The 27,596-nt window shown below is 35.9% G+C and overlaps 1 protein-coding gene across 1 annotated transcript in view; it reads right to left on the bottom strand.

Moving 5' to 3' along the window:
- Nucleotides 1-27,596, bottom strand: part of CNTLN (centlein) — a 312,305-nt gene that overhangs the window by 84,696 nt on the left and 200,013 nt on the right. Inside the window, exons 15-18 of the mRNA XM_030293937.2 lie at nucleotides 25,198-25,733; nucleotides 11,218-11,398; nucleotides 7,129-7,222; nucleotides 6,825-7,048 (exon numbers count right to left, since the gene is read on the bottom strand). Of these exons, the coding sequence (XP_030149797.1) occupies nucleotides 6,825-7,048; nucleotides 7,129-7,222; nucleotides 11,218-11,398; nucleotides 25,198-25,733 (1,035 nt within the window). The remainder of the gene's footprint in view (nucleotides 1-6,824; nucleotides 7,049-7,128; nucleotides 7,223-11,217; nucleotides 11,399-25,197; nucleotides 25,734-27,596) is intronic.

Below are 27,596 nucleotides of genomic sequence, written 5' to 3'. Positions count from 1 at the left end.
TACTTTGGAAGACAGTCTGGCAGTTTCTTACAAAACCAAACATATGTGGGGGGCCTGGTGGCTCAGTCAGTTAATCTTTTGACTCTTGGTTTCGGCTCAGGTCATGATCTCATCATTTGTGAGTTCAGCCCCACGTCAGGCTCTGTGCTGACAGCTGGGGATTCTCTCTCTCCTTCTCTCTCTGCCCCTCCTCTGCTGGCATGTGCTCTCCTTATCTCTCAAAATAAATAAATAAACTTAAAAAAAACACAAAAACAACAAAAACTAAACATATTCTTAACATATGATCCAGCAACCATGCTTCTTGGTATTTGCCCAAAGTCACTGGAAGCTTATATGCACATAAGAACCTCTATAGGGATGTTTATGGTGGCTTTATTCATAATTGCCAAAACATGGAAGCAATCAAGATGTCCTTCAGAAGCTGAGTGGATACATAAACTGGCACATCCAGACAATGGAATATTATTCAATGCTAAATAGAAATGAGCTATCAAGTCATGAAAAAAACAGGGAGGATATTTAGGTATATATTATTAAAAGAAGAAGCCAATCTGAAAACCCTTTATATTGTATGATTCCAACTATACGACATTCTATAAAGGCAAAGCTATGGTGAGAGTAAAAAGACCTGTGGTTGTCAGGGATTGAGGCAAGGTTGGGGGTGGGCAGCAGAGGATAAACAGGTGAAACATAGAGGAATTTTAGGGCAGTGAAAATGAATATATGAACAGAGATATATCATTATACATTTGTCCAAACCCAAACAATACCAAGAGTGAACTGCAAACTGTATACTTAGGGTAATTAGGATGTATCAAAGTAGGTTCAACAATTGTAATAAATGTACCTTTCTGGTGGGTATATTGATAATGAGAGAGTCTATGCATGTGGGGGGGGGCATGGAGTATATGGGAAATCTCAGTACCTTCTTTTCAATTTTGCTCTGACCTAAAGCTACTCCCTCTAAAATAAAGTTTTAATAAAAGGACATACAATTGCATTGTTCTCAAATTCAACCTTCCACAAAACACTAGAACACAGTTCAGGCAAGTTCTCTGACACCAAGGATTGCCTCCCCTCCAGTTTCCAAAAGCATGTTCCTCATTTTCATTTGAAACCACTCCGGAATACCCTTAATGTCCATATTTCTAGTATGAACCTCAAAACGCTTCCAGCATGTACTCATTACATAGTTCCAGAGCTGCTTCCACATTTTTAGATATTTGTTACAATAGCACCCAAAGCTAGCACCAAAATATGCATTACTATTCTTGGGTTGCTATAATAACAACAACCCAAACCCCATAGACTGGGTAGCTTAAAAAACAGACATTTAATATCTTATAGTCCTGGAGGCTGGAAGTATGAGATCAGAATGTCAGCATGGTCAGGTTCTAGTGAGAGCTCTCTTTCTCTTCCTATAAGGGCACTAAACCCACCATGAGGGCCCTTCCCTCATGACCTCATCTAAACGTAATTACCTCACAAAAGCCCCATCCCCAAATACCATAACATTGGGGTTAGGGATTCAACACATGGATTTTGGGAGAACACAGTGCAATCCACAGTGATAATAAGCCTCTTGAAATCCATGTTGTTATTTAAACAAATACAGAAGGGAAATTAATAAAATAATTCATCTATTCATATTTAAATGAAAGACATGGAGTATTATACTTTCTTGAAACACATATTATTTCAGGGGAAAGCTTACCATAAAATAAATTTTCTAGTATGTAAAATACCACAAACATTTACATTTGATATCTGCCAGCTGGTATCTTACATATAATTATTTAACACCTACTTCAAAACATTTAAAAGATATTCTAAAAGGTGTTTTTACAGGTAAAGCTGCATTTTCTTTTATAATATGGTTCTGGTAGTTTGCTTCTATGAAATAATGCTGTTTAAATCCACATGATGACACGTATGTGGCTATCAAGGAGTTTCCACAGTTATGATACAATTAAGTAATGTTACTAGAACAAAAGAGGATAACATTTACACCTTGTTATTCTTAAGACTTGAGACTCATTTGTCACATGTTTCAGCTGAATTATGAGTAAGGCTCTTAGGTCAAAGAACTGAGCATTTAAACTGGAAAAGATAGTCTGTCAATATTATTAGCTTTAACAGTCTATTCCTTGATGCTTACTTTTGCAATACACAATGGAATATGTTAGAAAAAAGAAAACACAAGTTTTAATTAGAAGTTAATTTTAGGAAGATTAACTTTAACTATATTTTACTTTGTTGAATTTAATAATAATTGAAGTTAAGTGCTTTGTCTAACAGTAGGTTCTATACATCTAAAAGTGTTAGGGGTGCCTGGGTGGCTCAGTTAAGCATCTAACCCTTGATTTCAACTCAGGTCATGATCTCATGGTTCATGAGATTGAGCCCTCCGCCAGGCTTTGGAGACTGCTTAGGATTCTCTCTCCTTCTCTCTCTCTGCTCCTCCCCAGCTTGTGCATGTGCTCTCTCTGTCTCTCAAAATAAATAAATAAACATAAAAAAATGATTAAAATGTTATATAGCTATTACACTTTACCATTATTTATTACATAAATAATTGTTATGTTGGTAGGTTTTATTAATTTGAATGGAGAATGGTTTTTATTATATTATTCTATCAACCATGAATGTATTGTTCAGTAAAAGCCATGTAGATACTACTATTTGTTGGTATATTTTCCCATTTAAAACTAACATTAAAAAGAGTTTTACTGATATATAATTCACATACCACATTATTCACCCATTTAAAGTGTAAAATTCAATGGTTTCCAGTATATATTCACAGATACATTCAACCACTATCATAGTCAATTTTAGAACATTTTCATCACTTTAAGAAGAAACCCACATACTTCAAGAATTGCTACCATATTCTTCTTTACCCCCAGCCCAAAGCAAACATGAATCTACTTTCTATCTCTATAGATTTACCTATTCTGGGTATTTCATATATATGGAATCACAAAATATGTGGTCTTTTCTAACTTGCTTCTTTCACTAAATACGTTTTTAAGTTGCACCCATGTTGTAACACATATCAATACTCATTATTTTTTATGGTTTAATAATATTCCATTGTATGTATATACCACAATTTATACTTTCAACAACTAATGGACATTTAGGTTATTTCTACCTTTTACTTATTATTAGTAATGCTGCTATGAAAAATACTGCCTTAATATTTACTATCCTCTTGTACAAAGCCTTATGTAAGACAGAGGCAAGTACTTAGGCTTTCTCATTTCTTACCTGAGTATTCACAAAGCTCTATGAATGTATGTGTCCTCCAGATTCCCAGGAAGATGTCATAGCCTTTTGAAACTTTTATGGACATCTCATTTCCCAGTTTTCCTTTTAAGTATTTGGTTAATATACTGTTTGACCTTAACTGGAATCTATCACCTCAGGCAGCCTGAAGTTAAAACACTTGCCTGTAATTGTTTGGACAATCCCATACCCGCCAAACCTGCTAAGAAGGCTGCTCACAATGACTGGGATCAGAGACAGCTTTTCAACTAGGGTCTTCCAGGAAGGCATCAGACAGGTCAAATGATGACAACTATTTGGGAATCAGGCTTTGCAGGGGCTCTAGTTCCATTCCGTTTCTTCTGGTAGTTGCCAGGCTGCATGGGGGACATGAACCATCTTTATTCCCAGGATACTGCTGAGCTAGGATAGTAGGGAATGGGACCAAGGCAAATTAAAATGCCACACAGTGTCCTGTTCTTATTTAGATTCAGCTGTTTTTCTTGAAGAACACTCCCTAGACTGTTACAAGTCTTTGATTAATTTCCAGAATTTCCTAGAGGAATTATAAGTGTTCCTCAATGTACATAGAAAGTCTCAAAAAATGCTTTGTAGTTTTCATGTAATATGCTTTTATTTGATCTCCAAGGAACATATGGCTTAGAAAATGATGAGGGAGCATGAGGCAGGCTGAGGGGTAAAGCACAAGTTAGCACCTCCTCCCCACCCCACCACCCCAGGTGGGATCTGAGTGATATTCCTTGGACACTCCTGGCTGCCCAAGAACAAAGGAAAGGGGTTTAAGTACTTGCCATGGTGATGTGGGAAACTAAGGTAAATGAAAAATTAAATTCCCTTACTGCCTACAGCCCATTGACAAGGCCTTGAACCGGGCAGAGTGACCGTCCTCCAGGAGCTCAGCTGTCTCGATGATGACAGTTTGCCAGGGACAAAAGAGAACCTTAGCTTAACATTATCCCAACCTCGAGGACCTTGTAAGTCAACTTCCGTTATCTCAACTCCCCCAAGATATATGCTGGCAATCATACTCCAAGCTTATGGCCCCCAGATATGCATCTAAAGTGTCTCATGACTGAGGTTTTATTTAATGGTAATAAATGGCATTTTCCTAGCAACAGCTAGCCCCTGAAGGTCCTGGAAACCTTGCTCCCAAAATTCCTTAGAGACTTACCCTATCCCTGACCCCCTCCCAACCTGAAGGTATATAATGAGTTACCGTCACAACCCCATGCAGTTCTTCCTGCCCATGGGTCCTGTCCCCATGCTTTAGTAAAATCACCTTTTTTGCATCAAAGATGTCTTCAAGAATTCTTTCTTGCTTGTTGGCTCCAGACCACCCCACCATCACCCCAAAACTTCATCAGAAAATTTGTGACTCCCTTGATCCATCAAGTGTCTTAGAATTATTACATGGATCCTTACTTAGAAGATTAGGTTCTGCACAAAGTGCTATGAAGATGTTGATTCCCAATAATGTTTGCTTGTTTTTAAATTTCTTTTATGGAGGAATAATCATCAAAGCGTTTATGCTAATAGTGATACATGTTACAACGTGGATGAATGTTTAAAACATTATGAGAAGCGAAAGATGCCAGGCACCAAAAGCCACATATTCTAAGATTCCATCTGTATGAAATGTCTGGATAGGCAAATCTTGAAGCGAAGCAGATTCTGCCATCCCAAGATATGTCTCTTTGGCATAAGGATTGTTTTGAGCTAAAGGCAACCAAAACCCAGCAGATTCAAGAAAAACTCTTTATCCATTCCTTTCAATTGCCTAAATTTACACTGGAAAGCAAGTCTTACCAGGAAGAGAGATATTATCGGAAATACTTTTTTACCTAAGAAATTTATCTACATAACAGAACAACCTTTGTTTTCCAAACATCTCCTCTAGACTTCCTGTGAAAGTCCTCCCTCCCTTTGTATCCCACACCTCCACCCCTTTCCTTAGCTCAGGATGTTATATAAACTTCAATTATCTAGCTGCCTTTTGGGTCTCATTTTTTTATGGGGCTTGCATATACATGAAATTAAAATTTTTTTCTTCTATTAATCTGTTTTATGACAATTTAATTATTAGACAAGCCAAAGAACCTAGAAGGGAAGAAGGAAAATTTTTTCTGCCCATACAACTATATAGACAGAGTGTAGATTAGTAGTTGCAGAGAGCTAGCAGAGATGGGAGAAGGATGATGGATAAAAGGTACAGGGTACCTTTATGAAGTTAGGAAAATGTTCTAAAATTGATTTTGGTAATAGTTGCACAATTTTGTCTATATTGTAACAACCATTGAATTAAATAAGAGAATTTTATGGTATGTGAATTATATGTCATTAAAGTTATTACAAAAAAAATTAATAGTGGGTGATTTAAATACTTCACTCTCCATAACTGACAGACCTAGACAGAAAATCAGCAAGAATATCGAAGAGTTGAACATCATTATTAACCAACTAGACTCAATAGATATATAGAGAACACTCAATCCAACAACAGCAGAATACACATTGTTTTCAAGTGCACATGGAATATTCTGCCATATCTACTATTTGTTAGGCCAGAAAACAAGTCTTAATAAATTTTTAAAATCCAGATGGTAGAAAGTAACTCTCGGTAGAAAGTTTGGAACATGGGTCAGATCTGGTTTATTAGGCTACTTTGGGAATGAAGCCAGAGACAGTTCTTATTAGTATAGCTACTATAATAGTAATCCTTTATAATTAAAACATTTACTAAGTATTGCTTGAATCAAAGCACTAGATATTAGAAGTAGAAAATTTAAGCATAATTTAAAATTATGTATGACAGTGATTTAAAAATTACTTTCTAGGGGCGCCTGGGTGGCTCAGTCGGTTAAGCAGCCGACTTCAGCTCAGGTCATGATTTCACAGTCTGTGAGTCAAGCCCTGCATGGGTCTCTGTGCTGACAGCTCAGAGCCTGGAGCCTGTTTCAGATTCTGTGTTTCCCTCTCTCTGACCCTCCCCCGTTCATGCTCTGTCTCTCTCTGTCTCAAAAATAAATAAATGTTAAAAAATAAATAAATAAACATAAAAATTACTTTCTACATTGATGAATTCTGACAAATTTTCAACAAAACATTTTTTATACAAGCAAATACCTTTAAGAACGGAGACCTAAGGAACAATCTTTTCCTTTCCATGTGCTTTAAGATTAAATTATGATAACCAGCAGTAAGTTATAATGCGTCTACAAATTATTGCAGAAAACTCAATTCAAAAAGCATAGGTAAATTATAAGAACACATTAAAATAGATATTTATGTTAAATTCTTCACATTTTATACTAGTATTTGTAAAGAGGAACTGAGGCAATTACTATTTAATAATTTGATTTATAATGATAAATTCTAAGTTTAGACATGGGCAAATTAAGTGAGATAAATGCATTAATGAAGCCCGTCCTTAAAATGTTATAACACAACAATGAACAGGAACAACACATGTAAAACAAAATATCCACCTTGATAATATAGTCTATTATAATTGATTTTTAAGGTTCCTTTACCTTTATTGTCTGTCTGCTTGTCTGATATCGTAGATCAGATACTTGTTGCTGCTGAAGGAGTTTTTCATTTATTTCTTTATATTCTTTTACAGACAATTCCGCTGTTTTTTTGGCATTATGAAGTATGCTGTTTTGTTGTTGTAAAGATACAATACGTTCTCGTAATAAAATAATATTGCTATTTGACTTCTGGGAAGTTATATTTTTCCACTTTTCTCTGTTAACTATACAAAAAGAATTTTCATAATATTTTTAAAAATACATTAAATTAAAAAGACATTGTTAATTTCACATACATTCTTACCTCTGGTAGGAACTGTTGTATGAGAACTCTTTTGTATATTACCATTCTTCTTTTGAAAAGTTGGCTTTCTGGCATTCTTGCAATGAAAATAATCCTAAATTTGAAAGTTTTAATAAAAATTACATTATTACTCAATAACAACTTCAAGTGAATGAACATAGTAAATAATATTTCTTTACCTAAAAATATATTTATTAAAATATATATATATATTTATTTATGCAAACTCAAAAAAATCTAAACAAATTCTATAATTGATACCAAGAACTTATAAATGAACATAAATGTGCATTAAAGTTGACTTATCAACTAGCAGGCAGAAGATAGAAATACAATCAACCCCGAATTAGTAGGAATTTAACCTGTGGACAGTTTTAAAATCCAGGAGTAAATACAGTAAAAACAACAAAATTAAAATAATAATAATTTAATATCTTATTCTCTGGGAACCTAGGTCCTTTTGTCAAATACTGTTATCTGTTGCATGGAGACTGATTAATCCCTTCTGACAAATAAAGCTGACAAATGCTGATGGTAATAAAGTAACTTTCCTTTAAATTGTATGTTTTCCTCAGGACATTCTAAAATGAAGACATGACTTTTGTTCCAAAATATTTCACCAATTTTAAAAAGGATTGGAGGCAGGGGAGAGGGTAGGAGAAATGAGGAAAGGGAGTCAAAGGTAAAAGAAAAAAATTAATTTACTTGTCACAGTCAGCATTCCATTCTGGGATATGGATAGAGTTTTATAGCCCATTTACACAAGGATTTATTGAATATTAGGACTCCTAGAAACCATCTAATGCTTTATATATTTTTAGTATTTTTCATTGTATGTGTATATGTAAAGCTCTATATACCATTATCCAAAATGATATGTGTTCTCTGGGGAAAAAAATATCCACAAATGCAGGAAAAGAAAATAAGTGACCAGAAAGCCTATTGCCTGGAAATAACCATGGTCAAAATTTTAGGATATTTTCATCTAGGTTATTCTGGAGAATGAACAAAAATGGCATTATACTATTCATATTATATTGAGTCTGCTTTTTACCTTTACTATACCAGAAACATAAGATAGTGTTTTGATATTTTGAAACACAAATTAAAAAAATTTTTTTTTCTTATCATTGCCCCAGGAATTTCAGATTTGTAATTAGAGATGCCAGCAGATTAAAAATTTTTAAAAACTCTTCTCCAAAGCAAAAATTTAAATAGGAACATGTTTCTAAAGTATTATAAATCATACTACTAAAATATGTGGTCATATCTAAGAATTTATTGGCTGGGAAACAGGTACATTACCAATCTAGAAAATTCTTTTAAAAAAGGATTTTTTTTTCAGAGATCCCAATTCCAGAAAAAATAATTATAATAAAAATGGTAGAAAAAAATAAATTTTATCCAGTGTTACTTTGGCAATGAGCCAAATATTTTATCTAAGATAGGGTTTTCCTTTAAACCAATTACTTTTCCTTTGAACTTGTTTCATTCTCAAAATGTTTGTTTTTGAAATGCCTCATTTGAACTTTTTTAGAACCAGTATATCAGATATATATATTTTTAAATGTTTCATTGCTATATTAGGCCTTAAGAGCCAGTCATGACACTATAAAAATGTCCCAGACAGAACTACAAAATTACCAGTATTCGTCACCAGACCTGATATCAAGTTAACTGGATCTAAATTAAAAAAGAACCATTTCTAGTATTACTTACTAAAATTTCAGAAAAAATTTTAAAAATTTGAACTTTGAAATCAGCACACTTAAAGTGTCTTTTTAATATGGAAAAATGTTAAAGGAAACTCAAGGAACTCAAGATGAGAAATTTGAAGAAGCAAACCTAGGATATAGTATGTATCAATAATTTGCATCTTTTTTTTTTTTTTTTTTTTTTTTTTGCTGAGTAGTATTACATGGAATGGATGTATCACAATTTACCATTCAACTATGGAAGAAAATTTTGGTTGTTGTCAGTTTTTCAGGTATTAGAAATAAAGTTGTTATGACCATTCATATACAGGAGTTTGGGGGTAAACGCAGATTTTCATTTCTCTGGGATAAGTGTCCAAGAGAGAAATAGTTGGGTTGTATGATGTGTATGATTTGTTCTTTTCCTTTTTTTTTTTCTTTTAAAGAAACTGACAGTTGTTTCTCAGAGTGGGGTACCACTTTATATTATTATATGTGAGATCCAGTTTCTCTGCATCCTTGCCAGCATTCTGTTGTTTCCCAACAAAATCTTTATATATACAAAGTATGAGTCATTTGTCACATATATGGTTTGTAATACTTCCTTCCAGTCTATAGCATGTCTTTTTATCCTCTAAAGAGGTCCTTTCATGGAGCAAAATTTCTTAATTTTAATGACGTCTAACTTATTGATAATTTCTTTTAGGGATCATGCTTTTGATATCATCTCTAAAAATTATTCAGCAAGCCCTAAGTTCTGAAGATTTTTCCTTATGTTTCCCTGTAAAATTTTTATGATTTAATGTTATACACTTATATCTGTGATCCATTGCAAGCTAATTTTTGCACAAGGTGTGAGGTTCAGATATAGGTTCATTTTCTTGTCTAGGGATATCCAATTAATTACTCCAGCATTATTTATTGAAAAGACCATCCTTCCTCTATTGAATTGCTTTTGCCTCTCTGTCAAAAATCAGTTGTTTATACTTGTGAATTCATTCTAGATTCTGTATTCCATTATGTAAAAAATAAACCTTTCTTCCTCTCATGGTGGGCGTTTGTTGTAATCAGTCTTGACATGACACTGAGTGGTAGGAACTGATGTCACAATCTTCACAAAATACTTATTTCTTATTAAAATTTCCATTTGGTTCTTTTTTTATATCTTCTATTTCTTTGCTGAGGCTTTCCATTGCATTCTTGAGATGTTCTATTTTTTCATTTGTTTCAAGTCTGTTTGTGACAGTTTGTTGAAACATTTTTATGATGTCTTCTTTAAAATGCTTGTCATGTAGTTCCAACATCTGTGTCATCCTGTTATTGGCTTCTGTTGATTGTCTTTTCATTCAAGTTGAGGTTTTTCTGATTTCTTGGTATAATGAGTAATTTTCCGTTGTATCCTGGACATTTTGCCTATTTTATTTTAAGACTCTGGATCTTATTTATTTCTTCTAGCAGGCCTCCTCTTATACCACATTGGTGGAGCAAGGGAGCACCACCTCATTACTACCAACTGGGAATGGGAAGTCCCCACCAAAGAGGTTGGGAGGAGCACCTCATTACTGCTTGGTGGAGGTGAAAGTTCAAATTCCCCAAAGGTTGATGCCATCCTGCCTGGGAGATGGAGCATGGACTTGTTTCTGCTCCTCACTTAGAGTCCAATGACAGAGTGGGGAGTGAGAGGCTTTATAGATACAGGAGGCGTGACAGTCCCCATCTCTGCCCTTGGCCTTTGAAATCACCCTGCAAGGAAGGGAGAGGGTCATCTTTTCACTGATGGATGAACTCAGATGTCTAGCTCCTTATATGGCCTCTGATGACAAGATGGCAGGGAGTCATTACCATTGGCTCCTCATTTTGTCTTCTCTAACACCACCCTGATGGGTGGAGGAGAAGTTGGGGGTGACTCCTTAGAGCCAGGTGAGAGTAAAAGCCTAGGTTCCCCACTAGGTCTTTATCAATGTGAGTAGAGGTAGGTTTGCAATTTTTTCTGTGGTATTTGGGTAGAGTAGGGTGATTACTGTGTAAAAATTTTCTATCTTGCTTGGCTGCCCCTTTCTTGGTCCTTGAACAAGAGAGAACAGGGTTTTATTGGGGCCTTTCATCATTTGATGAAAGTGTTTCCAGGTGGCAGGTTTATTCAGCATCTAGGCTGGGATATATGAGGCAGAATTAAAACTCATAAAACTCACGAATCATATTGTTCCTTGAGTCTTGTGATTCCTAACTAGTCTTCTTAAGAAATTATTAAAAAGTTGAGTATTTTCACCATATACTTCACAGAAAAAAAATTTTTTAAGGATGCAAATTAAATTATTAGCAACAAAAATAAGTTATGAAACATAAGATAAAATTAAAAACATAGCGTATAATCAAGGAACACTGTGTCATATACCTTTGGGGTCTTGCCATCTGTGTTTGAATATATTCGTACCATTTCTTTTCCTTGAGTTTGGCTACCTTCTGTTTGGTCACTTTGTTTCTGGTCTCTTCCATCTTCTATAGCACTTATTTTCTGGGATGTTTCTACAATAATTGTTCCTAAATTTTGAGAGGTCTGTGCTTCGGGATCACTGCTTTTGGGAAAAAGTGGAGAACATGAAACGCAAGAAGAAGAGTTGTTAAATGTACCCATTTTAAGTTCAAGATCAAATACTGTTCTAGCACATATTGCACTTAAAGATAGAAGTTTAATTTGAACATTTACTGGTCCTCTAAATTAAGAAAAAAATTAGTCTAAACATGTTTTACAGTCTGTTATTTCTGTTAATTCTGTACATGACCTCAAACTTACTAAGACGAATAAATAAGTACAAGTAGGACTTCTTTAATTAACCTGATGGGACATCCACATTGGTGACTGAATTTGAACACCACTTACACAGAGACCTACTACTGCAGTAGAATGAGCAGCCTTAAGCAAGCACTGGCCTGGGACTAGAGTTCTGACTATATGGCCCTTTCAGTTACTTACTGTCTCTGGACCATGTTTCTTCACCTGATAAATGTTATATTGCATCAGTGATCCTGATTTTTTTCACAACCAAATATCCTCTTTATTACAATTGCCTTAGGTATACCATATTTGAAAAGTATATCTAGCAAAGAAAAAGAGTATGCCTATTGAAAAACAATTCAACATCTTATTTACTTGTCATCTAAATGAAAAGAAAGTAAATGCCAAAAAGAAGTGTTTTACAAAATTGTAAAATCTCATCAACAAATTAGAATATCTAGTACCAAATGCCTGGTAGTGCCACTTCTGTAGTATTTCTACTAAGCGTTAACCTGGGAAGCACATGTTTTAATGCTGCCAGGATTGGAGCACTTACTACTTTCTGGGCCAGGGCAGAAAGCTTTAACGTTTCTCACAGGAAAGTTTTCCCTGAGTCTGAGACAAGTTTTGAATCTCCGAGGCTTTCACCCACTGATCTCAGTTCCATCTCTTATGTCCACTCATCATTCAGTAAAATGTCCATTCATCATTCATTGCTAAGCACCAATTATGTGCCAGGCACTCTTCTAAGCACAAAGGATAAAGTACAAGGAATAAAGGAGACAAATATCTCTGCCCTTATGCAGCTTTCATCCTAAAGGGGTGGGTTCAGATAACAAGAAAAGTAAGTAAAATTATGTTAATAGTTTGTATTAATGAGAAGGAAGATTGATTGAAAGTGCTGAGGTTGAGTAGAACATTCAAGTAAGTCTAATTCCTTTTCCACATGGATGATCTCTTAAATATTTGGATATGGTCATTTGATGCTTGAAACATCTCGTAAAAAAAACATCCCTAGCTTATTCAAACATTCCTATTATGTGTGCTTTTGAGATGTTTTTTCACCCTGGTCACTCCACCTTATCTTGATGGAGCATTATGTCCAGAATTCAATTTCATATTCCAAGGATACTATGTGAATTACTTAGTACAATTTTTGGTAGACGCAGACTAAAATTGTACTGTAGACTCAAACAAGATTTAATTAAAACTTCCTAAAATATTTTTATGTATACTATTGCAAAGTCCCATATTTTCCCCATTGTATAGTTGAGCAACTGGCTCTTCCAGCTAAGTAATGGACCCTGTAGTCTTCTGTGTAACTCTATCTTCCCAGTCTATTGCTATCTTTGGGGATTTTTATTCTATTTTGTAAAGTACTTTTTACCCCTTTCTCATGTCATGTTATCCACAAGTTTGATAAACATGGTTTGTTGAAATTCTGTTTTTCAAGGTATGAACAACTCTTCCTGAAAATCACCCATCACTGAATTGGGCATTGATAAGTTATTTGTGTATCAGGACCCACAAAATGCAGGCTGTGCCAGTGGCCTGGCCTCTATCAGAAATCTGAACTAAGTGAGCTGCATTTATAGTAAACACCTGTTCTGAATAATAGTAATTTGCAATAGCTGAACTTTTTGTTTCATGGAAGAAAGCTTTATTAATTATAAGGGAAAGGAAATATAAGGAATTAAGCAACTATAGTAAACATAAAGAGGGAGAGAAGTATAGAGAAGAACAAAGAAGGCTTAATACATCAAATCATGTACTCACAATATCCTACTTTCTGGCTAGGGAAGCCCTGCAATGAACTGCCAGGTTGGAGGCCCGGTTGAGGGTCCTGGGTAATTGAGGGTCCTGGGCCAGCGTCCTCCCCTCAGGTAAGACTTCCAACTAGCTATTCCAGCCAGGGCAATATATATACTACCCATGTGTGATTTATGATTAGTCATTAAGTTTGCCTAAGTGCAGTCCAGAGCGACCTGGTCTTTCTCTGTTTCTCTTATCATATCTCACAATCTTAGGAGGCTGCGTGTCTGCATAGTCCTCTTCCCTCCCTGATTCATTCCAGGGGGCCAGCATGGTCTGGCTCAGGGAGGAGAGGCAAGTTAATCCCTCCTGGCATCAGAAACAGAAGGGCCAGTTCCAATCCTGAGGCCAGATATGGAAAGCCAACAAAGCCCCCCATGATTGCGTATGTGCAGATCTGGGCAGAAATGCGTGACAGGTCACACAAAACAACGTCTATACAGAACACCTCACTGTCAAGGAAACCTAATACACACCAATCACAATCCTCCAACACAGCTTTAGCTAACTTACTTTTCTCTACAGACCAGGACATACTGGTCATATAAAAATCAATCAATCAATCAATCAATCAATCAATCCCTAACCTCCCGGCCAACCAATCAATCCCTAACCTCCCAGCCAACTATGCCCTGTTTCTGCATTGCTTCTTCTATAAAACTCCTTCTTGCCCAAAACCCTTAGGAAGAGTGCACCATAGATTGCTAGGCAGTGTACTCCCTCATTCCATGGATTGTTTTCACTTGAACGAAGGACTTCACACTCATTTCTAAACTGTATTATTTTTGTCATTTGATAGCATGTTTTTGTAATACTGCTCAACTATGAAAGATAAATAGTCATAAATATATAAATACTAACAAGGTCATAATTATATAATAAAGTATTTTATATTCATATATAAAGGACAAAGTTCTGCTTTTCTCAGTATTCAAGTAAATTTCTTATATTTCAGACTATGAAAAGCTAAAAGAAATAGAATGTTCTAAAGTCCTGAAGGTCCACTGTGGGATTTCTAATTGTTTGAGTATTTTTTGCAGCTGAGTGATTCCTGAGAGTGTTCTGTCAGGCAGGAAATATAACACTTAATCCTCACAATGTAAAATCAAGTTCACTGCTAAGCAACTTAAATGACAATCTTATGTTTTAAGAGATATTGTATGATTCATCTCCCAAAATATGTGACCATCTGCACGTGTACCAATACGATGAAATTAGAACTGACTGTGTTACTTAGCTTTCATGTATCTATTCACACAAACATACTCACGCATGAGTAAACTGCACCACTTCTATTATGAAGAGTGTGGTAGTATCAACTGGTGAGACATAATTAGCTGAAACTAGGATTTCCTTGAAGACAGATAAATGATTAGTGGGTTTTAAGCTGAGTAGGATTTTATCTCTAATGGCTTTTGAGAACAAGGAAGAAAACCTTAGGAGTCAAAAAGAAATGGGAATGCAGATTCATCCTTCTTCCTCACCTTCATCAATTTGTTTTCAAGGTTTTTTTTTGTTTTTTTTTTTTTTTTTTTTTTTTAAACCTGTATGAAGACGAGGGCTTGACCCAATGATCATTTAAAACAGTGGTTCCTGGGGCACCTGGGTGGCTCAGTCGGTTGAAAGTCCAACTTTGGCTCTGGTCATGATCTCATGGTTTATGAGTTCAAGCCCCTGCATGGGGCTCTCTGCTGTCAGTGCAGAGCCTACTTCAGTTTCTCTGTCTCCCTCTCTTTTTGCTCCTCCCCGACTTGTACTCATACATGCCCTTTCTCTCTCTCAAAAATAAACAAACAGTTGAAAAACAAAAACAAAAGAGTGGTCCCCAAACTTGTCTACATATTGGAATCAGCTGGAGAGCTTAAAAAATAGTGAAGCTGTGGTAGAATCCCCTCCCTCAGGAATATGGTACGAAAAGACCTCAAGATAAGGGAAGGCAACCTGGCTGTGTGCATATGTGACGTCCCTCAGGTCCCTGTAACATGAGAGCACCCAATCAGCCTGTATGTTTATGCGTTACCCATATATGGGAGACAAAGAAATAGAAAATGCATAAAAGACTACACCACGTGGCATTCAGGGCTTAGCTATTCAGGTACAAACTCTCTGAGCCCATGTCAGCACAAATAAACTTGCTTCCTGGTAAGAAAAGCCTCGGTGTCATGACTCTTTGTGCAAGAGTCCTTCTACAAAGCTTGCATCCCACCACAGAAGTTATGATTTAATTATTCTGGGGTGTGGCCTATGTAGAGGCTGCTTTCAGGCAACCAACCTGAACAAAAGAAATCTGAGTGAGGATGAAGGGCCCACAGTGACCCCCAAACCCCCGGCTGAATACAAATAGGCCCATTAGGCAACTCACCCAAGATATATGTAAGTCCTAGCTGACCAATGGGCTACTTACACTTGGGCACAGGTACCAAAAAAGGAAAATTCCATACATTCCCATACCTCCTCACCTTCCCCATTTAACTACAGCCCCCCACCATTGTCTTGTGGGAGACAGTCTCTCCTTTGCTGTCCTGCCTGCTGCTCCCCTGTGGGGTATTCAGTAAACATCTCTCTTTTGTTCTGCCTTGAGTGAATTCTTTTACCACCTATACCCCCAGTTTCCACCCAATGGGGCTGCCCCACATTTGGTGGCCTCCATCCGATTGGAAAACCTCACATCTGAGCTTTGGAATCTTTATAAAATTCAGATAAATCTAATAGATGCAAACAAGTTTGAGAAAGACATTTTAAGATAAATTTCAGTTCTATGTCTCTGACTAAGAAATCTCCTACTTGTAAGGATGCCTTCCTCACTATACCAGCAAGAGATAGAGTACTCTAAATCCCTAGAAACTCTTACCAATGGCTAAGACAAGGACTTAAATCTGCATAACAACTTTACCCTTGTATACTGTGCTTTTCCTGATAACCTCCTGTGACAGACTCCTCACCCTCAACATCTTTTGTCTTTAGCTGAAGATAGTTTCAAGGTGATGGCATCAGTCATTTGGGGGAGTTACTCAGTTTTCCTGGGTCTCTCCCATATAAATAAGAGGTATACATGTTATTAAACTTTTTCCTGTTAATCTGTCTTATATCAATTTCATTATTAGACCAAAGACTCTAGACTTAAGGAAGAAGGGAAAACATTTCTGCCCCTACAGTTTTGGCAACCTGTGAAGGGACCATCACGACTCACTCCAGGGATGCTGCAGCTGACAGATTCTGGATTCTGGGACACAAGCTGGCAGAAGTTAAGAATTCTTACCCATCAAGTCTCCTGGATCTCTGCATGTAGGGTCTGATGGAAGTGAGAATGGTAAGAGTCCTTATCTAAATTTAGACTAGCAGGAGACAATATTTGTGGAGCTTTTTGGTAAAACTTGGTCCTTAGGTAAAAATTTGTTATGAGCACTCTTGTTTTCTATTGATCCCTTTCCTCTCAGACTTGATAATTGCTTTCTTTTGTCTCTGTCATCTTATTCTGTGTCTTTAGAGCTTGGCTTTATGTCAGTGAGAATATTCTGTCTTTAAGTCTGTCACTGGCCAGACGAGAGATCCTTTGAATTGGAAAAACTTCTGTAATTGATTTTTTTTTAAATTTTTTTTAACGTTCATTTATTTTTGAGACAGAGAGACAGAGTATGAACGGGGGAAGGTCAGAGAGAGAGGGAGACACAGAATCTGAAACAGGCTCCAGGCTCTGAGCTGAAAGCACAGAGCCCGACGCAGGGCTCAAACTCACTGGCCGCGAGATCATGACCTGAGCCGAAGTCAGACGCTCAACCAACGGAGCCACTCAGGCGCCCCGAATTTTTTTTTTTTAGAAAGCCCTTATCTTAAATAATTGTCTTATTGGTACCTATGGAAAGACCAAATTAAAAAGTGGACACAAAGAAGTGTAACAGCTAGCCCTAAGGATTTCCTTGACAATATGAAAGAACAGAAATTATATTCAGAACGAAAATTAGAGTCCATATCTGTGAGAATGATTCATTTTTAGAAATACCAAATAAAAGTTGTGCTGTCTAGTTAACAAAAGGTTTACAACCTATTGGAAATATGTATGAACCCCCCCCTCCCCCAACCAACAATTGAGTCCCAAGCCCTTAGACACTTCACTTCCTGGTTCTTCCCCACTCCATTTCATGGGCTTATTTTTCTCGGGCTTTGCTATGAGCATGCGCCAAAGAACTGAAGTCTCTGTGTCACCTCAAGAATGTACACTTGTTCCAGTCAGACTACTTTTTGCCTTACACAGGCATAGGCAATGTCAGGGAAAGGCTATCATCTCTGTAGCACTCAGCCAATGAGGAATCAGGAGAGGGACTTGCACACTAGGAGATAAATTGCCTTTCCAAGTGTGCTTGTCCATCAGACACTCGCTCTTGCAAGAACGTTGATTAAAGCCTTGCTTCACTGTGCTCCCAGTATCTGTGTCCCTCCTTTGAATGGGTCAGTGGGCTTATTTGTCACAATATCTAAAATAAATTCCACGTTCTTCCACACCCATTTATCTCCAATTCCCTGTTCCTGGCCTTCTAGAATATCTTTCGGCTATCTGGGACTCTTGTTTAAATCTTCCCACCTCTCTGCAAGTTTCTACAAAACCAGAAATGTGGCTCTGGCACCAATTCAGAGCTCACCGGTCACCAACCCTCAGACCTCACCTATTCAACTCAAACTGCTTGTAGTATTGGGACACTGGAAACAGAATTGTCCTGCACTTAAGAAAAAGGAAAAACTTAAATTACCCTGGACCTCTAATAAGAAGCAAATATGTCCCAAAAACTCCATCTTGGAGAAAACTTACTTTCTCTATGCCTTTGTGATAGAAGTTTTCTGCCCCCATCTTCTGTAGGACCTAAGAGCCATTCTTTAAAATGTAAACATTGGGGATAAGTTTCTCATCAAAAAAGAAAAGGGAGGTGGATATTTGGAAAATTGGGCAAATGAAATACTAAAGATCCAAGAGGTACCTAAAACAAAAGTCATTAAGGCGGACATAACTCCTACTATTTCCCTCTATCAGTCTTTACCTGAATGCTCACATTTCACTAATTCTTTGTCTGAACTGCCTTTCCACTCTGAAGAGACTATTAAACAGTTACCTTTTAAAACAAAATCACTTGCGACTGGGGGCAATACTCCTCAGCTATCTTCCACTCCTTGGTCAAAGGCTGAATTAAGAGCCATAGTTAAAGAATTTCTTAAACTAAGGGAGAACCCTCAAAAGTTGTTGTAAATGGGTTACTTCCTGTGATTGGTGGAAAGATTAAAAAAGCAGAATATTAGGGGCGTCTGGGTGGCTCAGTTGGTTAAGCATCCGACTTCAGCTCAGGTCATGATCTCATGATTTGAGAGCTTGAGTCCCATGTCAGGCTCTGTGCTGACAGCTCAGAGCCTGAAGCCTGCTTCGGATTCTGTGTCTCCCTCTCTGCCCCTCCTCCCACTCCTGCTTGCGCGTGCTCTCTCTCTCTTTCTCTCAGAAAAATAAACATTAAAAAATTTTTTTAAAAAGCAGAATATTAGATCCACAGAAGTTTTCATAAATGGATTACCTCCTGTGATTTGGTGGGTAGATTAAAAAAAAATAGAAATTAGATGGGAAGCTATGAGTCTGACTGAATTTGTGAATAAAGCTGATATTCAGTGCTTGACAGGAATTTTTTTTTTAGGGCTTCTCTCCTAAACTAACTATACCCAGAGGGGAAGAAAAACATTCAACATAGTTGGATGGGTGTGACAGTTCTTAGATAACTTGTAGCAATTCTTTGAGGAATTCAAACAGCTGTCCTTGTTTTATTTTTTTTATTTTTTTTTTTTTTAAATTTTTTTTTTTTCAACGTTTATTTATTTTTGGGACAGAGAGAGACAGAGCATGAACGGGGGAGGGGCAGAGAGAGAGGGAGACACAGAATCGGAAACAGGCTCCAGGCTCCGAGCCATCAGCCCAGAGCCTGACGCGGGGCTCGAACTCACGGACCGCGAGATCGTGACCTGGCTGAAGTCGGACTCTTAACCGACTGCGCCACCCAGGCGCCCCACAGCTGTCCTTGTTTTAAAACATCTAGTCTTTATAGGACCTTAGGTAAGGTTCCAGAAATAATTAAAAGTCCACCAATCCTTTTTACCATTCCCCAAACCTCTGCTATTTATTTCAAAAGGCTTGTAAATATTGGCCTTGGGAAACCAAAGTTCTTCTTAAAGGAGCTTGCATTCCTTCCCTGTGCCTTTGAGATGTAAATGTTCTACAAACTTCAAGGAGGTAATTCTTATCAGAAGAACAAAAGGGGAAACGGTCATTTGAAATTTAGGCAAATAAAAAATCAATGTCTTCTCCACAAATATTAGTAAAAACAAAAAAAGTCGTTAGCCATCTGAACAGATAAATTTAACTCATTTCTACTGTTCTTTTAATAGTAAGTTCTACATTTTCATACCTGTCTCATGTCTAAAATTTTAAGGTCTCTGTATGTCTGTATATGTATGCTGTAGATTTGTGATATTTTTCTGCCTCCAGATGATATTACCAAAATTAACTTGAAAAATGGCTCTATTTAATTCACGTAAAGAAAATTAAACACTTATATAAATTGAATTCTCAGAAATTAACAAAAATGGACCCATATGTTTCTCAAGTTCACATGACTTGGTATAATCTTTGGTAAATAAAAACTAGTTTAAGTTTGTTGGTTTCATTAAAATAGGTATGTCTTTAGATTTATCAACACTGAATATAATGCAGAGATACAAATTTTATTCTGCCTTGGTTTACTAGTCAAATAACTTCATGTTGTATCTCTTACGAAATTTATCAGCAAGGATAACTTAGGGTGATGGCTGGCTGTGTCTAATGTCTCATGAAGCTTTCAGTGGTAGTCTAAACATAATGATTGGAAGCGAGTGATTAAGATAGACATTAGTAGTGGTAACAGTTTTTAGGTAAACTTTTTAACAGAGATTACATTTAACAGTATGTGTTCTTAAAAACAGTTCCCCAAATATCTTAGGTAAGTTGAACCTTTAAAGTTTTGCTAACTTAAATTCAGAGAAATTCACTGAATATCTAGATCATTTCCAAATAAGATAATATAATTACTAAACATGGGCCTATCTACTTCTGGTTGTTACAGAGGAATTAAAGAACTATTTGGGTCTCTTAGTAAACATGTCTTGTTGCATATTGAAAGACTGTACATTATGGAATGTACTCATAAATTTGGCAATCTAAAGAATGCTGTTGCAACACACAGTTCACAATTGCTTACTTAGTTTTCACTAGAAATTAAGGTTTCTAAGGGTTAGGAATTCTAATTAATAAATGTAACTAAAACTGTTAGAAATAATATGAAAAACATCTCTAAATGCAAGAAAAGTAAGATATATGTTTCCAGTAAAAAAAAAAAAAAAAGGAGTAGAAATGCATTTTGTTGAATGAAAATAAAGTAAATATCTCAACATAAAACTGGTTATTTAAAAATGGAAAAGAGGAAAATCAAGACAAAATCTGAAACTTGTAGAAAGTCTGTGGAAAGGAATCTTTAGAAAGGAATTTTATGGATGGACAGGACTGGCTAAGATAAAAATTAACTTAATTGAGTGAATTTTAATATCAAAAGGCAGCTGCTACAATTTTACAAATTGATTCTGTCTCTGGTAAAAGGATAACGTTTTCTTGACTATCTGTGTATTCTTCATAAGAGACTGTGAAAGGTTCTTCTTTACCTTTTAAACTAATCTACCTTGAAGGCAAAGATTTTGTGTTTTTATCAAAATAATTCCCTGTGCTTTGTTATTTTTATAATCAGGTTTTTGATTATTTAAATAAACCTAGTCCTCTTGATACAAAGAAAGAAGTTTTGCTGAGAACTATGTGAGCTTCTGTATTTGCCTGTGAAGTTTTTGTCTTGTCCCTTAAACAGATAAAACTAAGTATTATCTCACAGTGACCCATGATCAAGTGGCCAAAACGTTTTGATATTCTTGACAAACTTCCCCAAATCAAATTCTAAATGAAGTCTTTCTGACCTGGAAGAAACTCAGATATTTCAGAAGGTCCCTGGAACATTTCAAAAAATGTATTAAGCTAATTAGGCTGACTTGATATGTTAAATTATATGGGAAGTGTTGTCAAATAAGTGATGCTAAACTTTTTTGGTTATATTTGTGTAGATATATGTTATTAATTTAAGTGTACTGGAATTTGCGTGAAATTCCTAAAAATCTGATTTGTCCTGACATAATGTTATCATTTATAATTCGAGTTGTTATCTTGAAATATTATATATCACAGAAATAACCAAATTTCCTTGTTAGCTGCATTTTTAAAAAATGTTTATTTATTTTGAGAGAGTGTGAGCAGAGAAGGGGCAGAAAGAGAGGGGGAGAGAGAGTCAGTCCCAAGCAGGCTCTGCTCTGTGAGTGCAGAGCCTAACGTGGGGCTCAATCCCATGAACTATGAGATCATGATGTGAGCTGAAACCGAGTCTGAGGCATACCAGAATGAGCCACTCAGGCACCCCTCCTGTCAACTGCATTGTAAGGAACTCTCACCAGATCTTTAACCATGGCCATTTTTTTAAACTCTTTGTCATTTACGGACTTATTGTTTTACACTGAAACTTTTGCAAAAATGTTTGGAAAATGCTTGATCTCCAAGGAGACTCATGGAAAATATTCCAAAATACAAGTTTCTAATACCTTTAAGATCATAAAACTGGATAAGAGTTTCCAGAACATAAGGGGAAAACTGGATTCAAGCAGAACAAAAATTAGTAACATGGGACTTAATGAACTGATAAGGATGATTATAAGTTTTGTGACTTTGTTTTATTGCTAATTTTTTAAATGTTGTGTTTTTCCAGATTTAAGAAAACTTTTCCTCTTAAATTAGCAAGGACTTACAGCAATTTGGTAAAATGGACCTGTGTAAACAATTGAAACATCTTTTTCTCCTTAAATGATCCCTCCAGAATTTGGAAACTCTTAGTGAACATTCTTATATTTTCATGGCAATCTATTTTTTTTTTTGGCATAAATTCAATAAGAATCTGTTCTCTTGGTAACATGACATAATTGGAAACAATGAGTATATTACCAAAGTTGTGACTGGAATGTCATATTTTAGAGAGGTATGCATAGACTCAGATTATGACCAGACAGCTTTAAGGAAGAAAGGTGACTTTATGGAGTCAATAAAACTTCTTGAAAAAAACATCCTGGTAGCTTATTTACAGGGTTCCTGGCAGCCATACCAGGTAAGCAAGGATGGTTACTTCCCAGCAGGTGAAGAAACCTCAGGATATTTGAAGGACTTCAAGAAGAGAGAAATTTACCCCAATCTATTGCTATTGCAAGCAATTCCAGTGGCAAATCCTTGGATTGGCATCTTGGCCTTGAGAAGCTTTGAAAAGTTCAGTCTGAAAATCCTTATGAAAAGTTTCAGCAAAACAGATTTAAGAAGAGTCTATACAGTCAACCACTATTCTTTGTTGGATTTATGTAAATAATCAGGCCAAGTTTATTGAAACTAGGTTTGTTTTGCAAACAAATTAATCTTAATTTGGCTGTCTTTAGTAGAAATTAAGGTGATTTAAAAGAGAATAATTATGTTTCAATAACACACCTTTGTGAATATTAGATTCTAGTTCTGATTAATTACCTTGAGGGTTTGTTGTTTACCTATAAACTAGATGGAATCCTGAATTCTTCTGGTTTCCTCAAATATCTGGCTATGACTCTCCAAACTAACGTTTCCACTTGGAATCAAACTAATCACTGAGAACCAAAACTGCCTTTCCCCCCCCCCCCCCCAAAGCTCTGCAAAATGAAGCTAGATCACTTCATATACACTTCAGAGAAACCACCACAATAGCTCATGTTTAGATAATCTTCATGCCTATTGCTGTGTGGGCCACTCAGAAAGTTTACCTAAACAACCAATGACATCACTGGAGATATTCAAACTGCAAAGATGCTTCAGCCCCTACCTCTAGAAATGTCTTCTCTCCACTGGCTGCCTTCAGGATTCAAGATTGATTTTATAGTCTGCTCCAATCATTAACCTCTGTTTTTATTTCACTTCCATAGAAATGCCTTTTTAAATGCCTCATTTCTCTCACAAAATAGGCCTAACTTTGGGAGCCCACCTGCAAGACCCACCTGCTGAAATAAGACACAACTGTTTAACTAAACTGACCTATTCTAAGGACTGTGACACTGGTTCTGTGAGATATGAAGCAATCAATCTGTCAGCTTAGCTTCTGGACTGTGAAACTTCTCAGGGAATTTTCAAAGGTGTGATAGTAGGGGAACAGAATTTGCCACCCGCAAATATGTCTCTTTGGCATACGAATTACTTTTAGGAAACAACAGACATAGGACAAGTTCTGAGAATCAAGTAGAAGTTACCCTTTTTTTAAGAGACACTGGCATGCATAAGGAAAATCTCCATTTGTAAAGGGTGTAGGCTTCCTTATACCAGGAAGCGATGGATGAGTCTAAATCTGTAAAAATTCTTGCCAATGAAGAAGACAAGGGCTTAACTCTGCATAAGAACCTTACCCTTGTTTATTATGCTTTTCCTGATAACCTCCCATAACTGACACTCTGACCTCATCTTCTTTTGTCTTTAGCTGAAGGTGGTATTGAAGGTGATGGTTTTGGCTGTTTTGGGGGGAGTTACTCAGTTTTCTTGGGCCTCTACCATGTATACAGGAGGTATGCATATTATTAAACTTCCGATACTTTTTCTCTTGTTAATCTTTCTTAAATCAATTTCATTATGAGACGAGCCAAAGAACCTAGAAGGGAAGAAGGGAAAACTCTTCCACCCCTACACCATCCAGGGACATCCCAAATCTGAAACACATGTCTTTTGGGGATTAAAAAAAAAAACAAAAACTTAGACAAATAAAAGGAAATACATGCCACTATAAAACAAGACAGAATTATGAAAATAGTTCTATTTGTCTGTTGGCAACTCTGGCAACACTGAACTTCCCTATTACATATATATAAAAAGAGGTGTTCTACTATCCACCTGCCTTTGTGGTTTTACTGATGTGCTTCAAGTACATATATGAATGTATAGCCAGGGGTAAGGAAAAGAAATATTATAGATTTTTAGTATTCTCCTGTTGCTATTCACTAGGTGTTATACAACTTAGGACCAGGAATTTATAGAGCTTTAACTTTAAAGAACTGATTTTTAACCACCATTCAATTAAAGTTAGTACAATGACTTTGCATAATACATACATGAAATAATTAGTGAAGATGGTTCTTAATTTAAAGGATGTTAAACAGCTTGTAGACATCTGGTAACAAGCTGAAATGGGTCATTCAAAATTTATCTAACTAAATTAAGGGGGAAAAATGTTTCTCCTCCCAGGTTGGCATGTCACAAGATAACTAAACCGACTTAGTAGGCTTGCCTGGGAATCCTTAGCTGTCAGTGGTGAATATGCAAAGGGCCAGCAAATTAAATCAACCTGCCAAACTGTCAATTTCAAGCCTCATGACTGCATGAAAATAGCATCACTGGAAGAAATCAAGCATTGCCTTCTTTTGGGTTTCCTGGCACCTATTCAAATACTCATGCAGTTGTGGCTAATTTTGCATGCAAATTTCAGTCAATAAGCTCAGAACAAGACCTCCCAAGATATTTCAAAGGATCTGACAGTATTTTTTCTGAATACCAAATCGACAGTAGTTGAAATTCAATCTCCATTTGCTGGTGCTTTACATATGCACAGTGTCCCCACCACAGAGCTAAGTTAATGAGAGCCTTACCTGCTTTCACTCACATCCTCCCAGCCGTCCTTGCTGAGGTTCTCAAACACATTGCTCATAACCTTGATGGAGTGATTGAGAACAGTGTGGTAACGGCCCACAGGGCACTTTTTCTTGGCGGCTTTAAATTTAACCTTGGTAGTGGTTGTCTTACAATCATATTGTCCAGACCTCACTTCCGTGGTGGCCATCTCAGATTTAGCTTTGTCTGCTAATTGCTGCAGTTTCTCCATTGAATTCTTCAGCTCTTCATTTTCATTTCTCAAACCATTAGCTTCTGCCACTTGTCTCCTTAGGGAAGTGACTTCTCTCTCCAGCTCACTGATTTTTACTTGAAGTCCAGCTTTATCTTTTTCTACTTCTTTACTCCCCCTTTGTAGCTGTTCTAGCTCTTTTTCCCTGTCCTCTGCATCTTCCTGTTGCTGCTTTAAGAGTGATTGCAGGAAGTCATTTTCTTTCATTAATTTTTTATTCCCTTCTTTTAATTTTCTTGACCTTTTCTCAAAAGATTTTAGCCGACTTTCCAATTCAATGACCTAAACATTAGAGTTTAATTTATTCTTTTAAAAGTCCAAAAACCATAATCTGCTGTATATTTTTTATCATTTCTAATTTATGAAAATAAAATTACACTTAGCACAAGGACAAAATAAATCTAAAGTACTTAATTTCTAAATAATTCTAAGGTGGTGTAGATAAATACATTATAAAATGCAATAATACATCTGTTAAATAAAGGACAGATGGTAAAAGAAGTTAAAATTCTACACAAAGTGACACAGAACTAAGTATGCTAATAAACTTTGCAGTTTTCTGAGATAAGCACTTTAGCTATGTAGTCTAATTATTGTGAAAAAATATTTTCAGAGAAAAAAACAATTTATACAAAATCTAAAAATAGATACATAGAGAAACTTTATTAATAAAATAACAATTTTCTTTAATATCTAACAATCATATGAAAAAATGATTACCTAGTTAAAAAAATAATCTACCAAGTCTACTTTATTCTAAGTGAGAAAAATGTAATTTTAGCAGTCATGAGGTCCTTAGTTTATACAATAAGGAAACATTTACCAAAAAAAGTCTAACAACTTAAAATTACAATTATTCCAATATTGCATTAATTTATTTCAATAAACAATGTTCATGTTGTAGGACAAAGAAATGAAAACATACAATTTCTGACCTTAAGAAATTTCAAAAACTATTTGGAAAGAAAGGCACATGCATAAATAAAACTGATTAAGGACAGGATCTAAGTGCCGTAAGTCTGGGCAAAAAGGACAAAGCAATTAATTCTAAGCCATGAATATGAAACTTTCAAGGAGTTGATTTCAGCTTAAATGTTGAAAAACAAATAATCACTATTGTTTGTAAAGTACAGTTTACGGGATGGCTTCATAAACATGATCTCTCTAGATCATCCCAAAACCATGTGAGGTAAGTAGAGCCAACAATTATCTTCCCAGAAGAGGATACAGAGGCTCTGAAAACTTAAATAATGCAGAGAGGTAAACATTCTTTGAACTGGGATTCAAATTCAAGATTTTGTGCCCCTCACAGTATTCTACAAGCTATGTGGGGAAGAAGAGTCGCCCAGATACACATGGGAAATGAACAAAGGACTGGAGTCAAGCAAGAAATCTAAATGATTGAGAAACTATATAGACTCATTTTTACTTTTAAAACAATTCTTCAAAGGTGAAAACATATTTGATGTATTGAAAACCAAGGATATAAAATATTCTAGAAATCTGCAAGATGAAAATATGCACATATTTACCACTTTCCAGTCTACTGGATTTAGTTAAGGTGGTGAAGATGTAAGCTGTTTCCTAAACATTACTTTCGGTCATTTCTGATTTACCTGTACTTCTACACCCCCTACTTTTCTTGTGAGGTCGACCTTCTTCATTTAATTCAACAGATTTTACTGATTAGTTATCCTGTCCCAGGACATGGATATTTCCCAACACAATATTAAGAATCTCATCTAATTTAAATTTGCTTTTCTGTAATATGATACATTCCCTTACTGTTAGATCTATATCTTTATAGGGCTTACTCTTGACCTGGAGTAGAGGTATATGAAAGAGCTTGTATCAGACTATTGCAGACCTCTGTGCATATATGCAAGAGAAATTCTATTATTCCTTTTCAATGCAAATACTTCACTGAAGAGCTGGATAAAGTGACAAAAAATACAGTGTTCAAGAACACATGAACTCTGGTTAAAAATCATTTACTTTTTCAAAATCATTGTATGCCAAATTTTATTCTCCATTTAGTAAACACTACTACCAGATAGGGAATATCACCTTTTTACAACCTCTTCAGTTTCTTAGTGGTTTTAATCACTGCAAACAATAGTATACTTTTCATATATATATTTTAAA

The sequence above is a fragment of the Lynx canadensis genome, chromosome D4 (genome assembly GCF_007474595.2).
Source record: "Lynx canadensis isolate LIC74 chromosome D4, mLynCan4.pri.v2, whole genome shotgun sequence".
NCBI lineage: Eukaryota > Metazoa > Chordata > Mammalia > Carnivora > Felidae > Lynx > Lynx canadensis.
The sequence above is the reverse complement of the archived record's forward strand: the minus strand, read 5'-3'. Positions and strand labels throughout refer to the sequence as shown.